Source organism: Lathyrus oleraceus, chromosome 4 (assembly GCF_024323335.1).
Source record: "Lathyrus oleraceus cultivar Zhongwan6 chromosome 4, CAAS_Psat_ZW6_1.0, whole genome shotgun sequence".
Taxonomy (NCBI): domain Eukaryota; kingdom Viridiplantae; phylum Streptophyta; class Magnoliopsida; order Fabales; family Fabaceae; genus Lathyrus; species Lathyrus oleraceus.
This window is the reverse complement of record NC_066582.1, coordinates 109567511-109568975: the sequence shown is the minus strand read 5'-3', so window position 1 is coordinate 109568975 and position 1465 is coordinate 109567511. Positions and strand designations below refer to the sequence as shown.

Below are 1465 nucleotides of genomic sequence, written 5' to 3'. Positions count from 1 at the left end.
CTCACAAAGTTAATAGTCCGTCGAATTGAACAAGTTACCTAGTTACATTAGCACATGTCTTAGGATCAACTGGTTGATCCTGCAAGTAACCCTTAATTTTAGGCTTAGGGAGGACTAACGATTGTTTACCAATTTCCACAGTAAACAAAATGGCACACCCAATGGGACCCGTGCTAGTGTAGTTACGCAATTGCATGAAACTTAGAAATGGCAAACTATATAGTAGACCACAAGAAACTGTGAAAATGTCAAACTCCAATACGGATGAAGTGCCACAAGGGACTTTATCCATTACAGAAACAGTAATTTCACAGGTTGCAACTTTGCCTCCGTTGACAAGTGCAGCCTCAACGATGTCGACTACAGGTGTGGTTGGAACGTCAATTCCTTTACCTCCACCGGGAGGTTTAGGATCAACGGTGACAATGTTCAGACCTTATGTGCCTCGCTTTGGCACCACAGATCCTCTTTATGGAATGTCGTATTCCTTAATGCCATGATATCAGTCAACATCAAGTGCAACATTGTTTTCAGACAACACTCAAAATACGAGTTCCTCCTTATAGGGATCAGCGCAAGGGGGCAATGCTCAGAATAGGAATAATACTCAGAATAGAACCATGCCGCTGTCGAATACTTCAATAGCAGCGTTGAGGCAGCAAATGGATGGTAGTAATCATGAGTTGGTTAATATGTTAACTAATCAAATGGGTATAGTTTTTAATCCTGTGATACAGGAATCTGCTGAAACAAATAGGCAGGTGGCTAATCAATTGACACGCTTGTGTAACTTCCTAGGGGCACCGACTCTACAGATGGCACAAGTGGTTAGGAAAACCATTCCTGATCAAGTAGAGATAGGGACAGCAGAAGATGAGACAGTCCATGAGGGACAAATCCCTAGACCCCAACAAAATCAAGGCATTGAGTCAGGAGTAGCAGGACATAACCAGATGGTGTTAGTTAACCGACATCAGGATGCTGATCAAATTGTCGATCAATATCGGCAAGAAGACTTAGCAATGGAAAATAATTTAACAACTATTGTCGAAAGAATTATGGGTAGGAATAGTATGAGTGCCACATTGCAAAGGCCACTATATGCCTCCCCATTGGCTGAATTTATTCTCCAAACCGAGTCACCTAGAGGAACGAGAGTGCCTAAATACACTAAGTTTGGGGGAGAATCTGGTGAGTCGACAATAGAACATATTGCCTGATATTTAACAGAGTCGGGAGATTTGGCTCACAATGAGTGTTTGAGAGTAAAAAACTTTCCTTCCTCTTTGACTAAGGCTGCCTTCACATGGTTCACTTCTTTGGCCCCAAACTCGATTGATTCGTGGGCCAAGTTAGAAAAGAAGTTCCATGAACAGTTTTACGAAGGGCACTCCAAAATCAGTTTGGCAGAATTGTCTAGCATTAAGAGAAAGTTTGCTGAGAGTATTGACGATTATCTGAATAG

The 1465-nt window shown here is 42.0% G+C and overlaps 1 protein-coding gene across 1 annotated transcript; it reads left to right on the top strand.

Moving 5' to 3' along the window:
- Positions 1-620: 620 nt before the first annotated feature.
- On the top strand, positions 621-1220 carry LOC127136249 (uncharacterized). The gene has a single exon (XM_051062833.1). It carries the CDS (start codon positions 621-623, stop codon positions 1218-1220), a length of 600 nt encoding a protein of 199 aa, XP_050918790.1.
- Positions 1221-1465: the final 245 nt, after the last annotated feature.

What these genes read in the sequence shown, in the direction of transcription:
- LOC127136249 (XM_051062833.1), top strand. Translation starts at nt 621, where the DNA reads ATGCCGCTGTCGAATACTTCAATAGCAGCGTTGAGGCAGCAAATGGAT.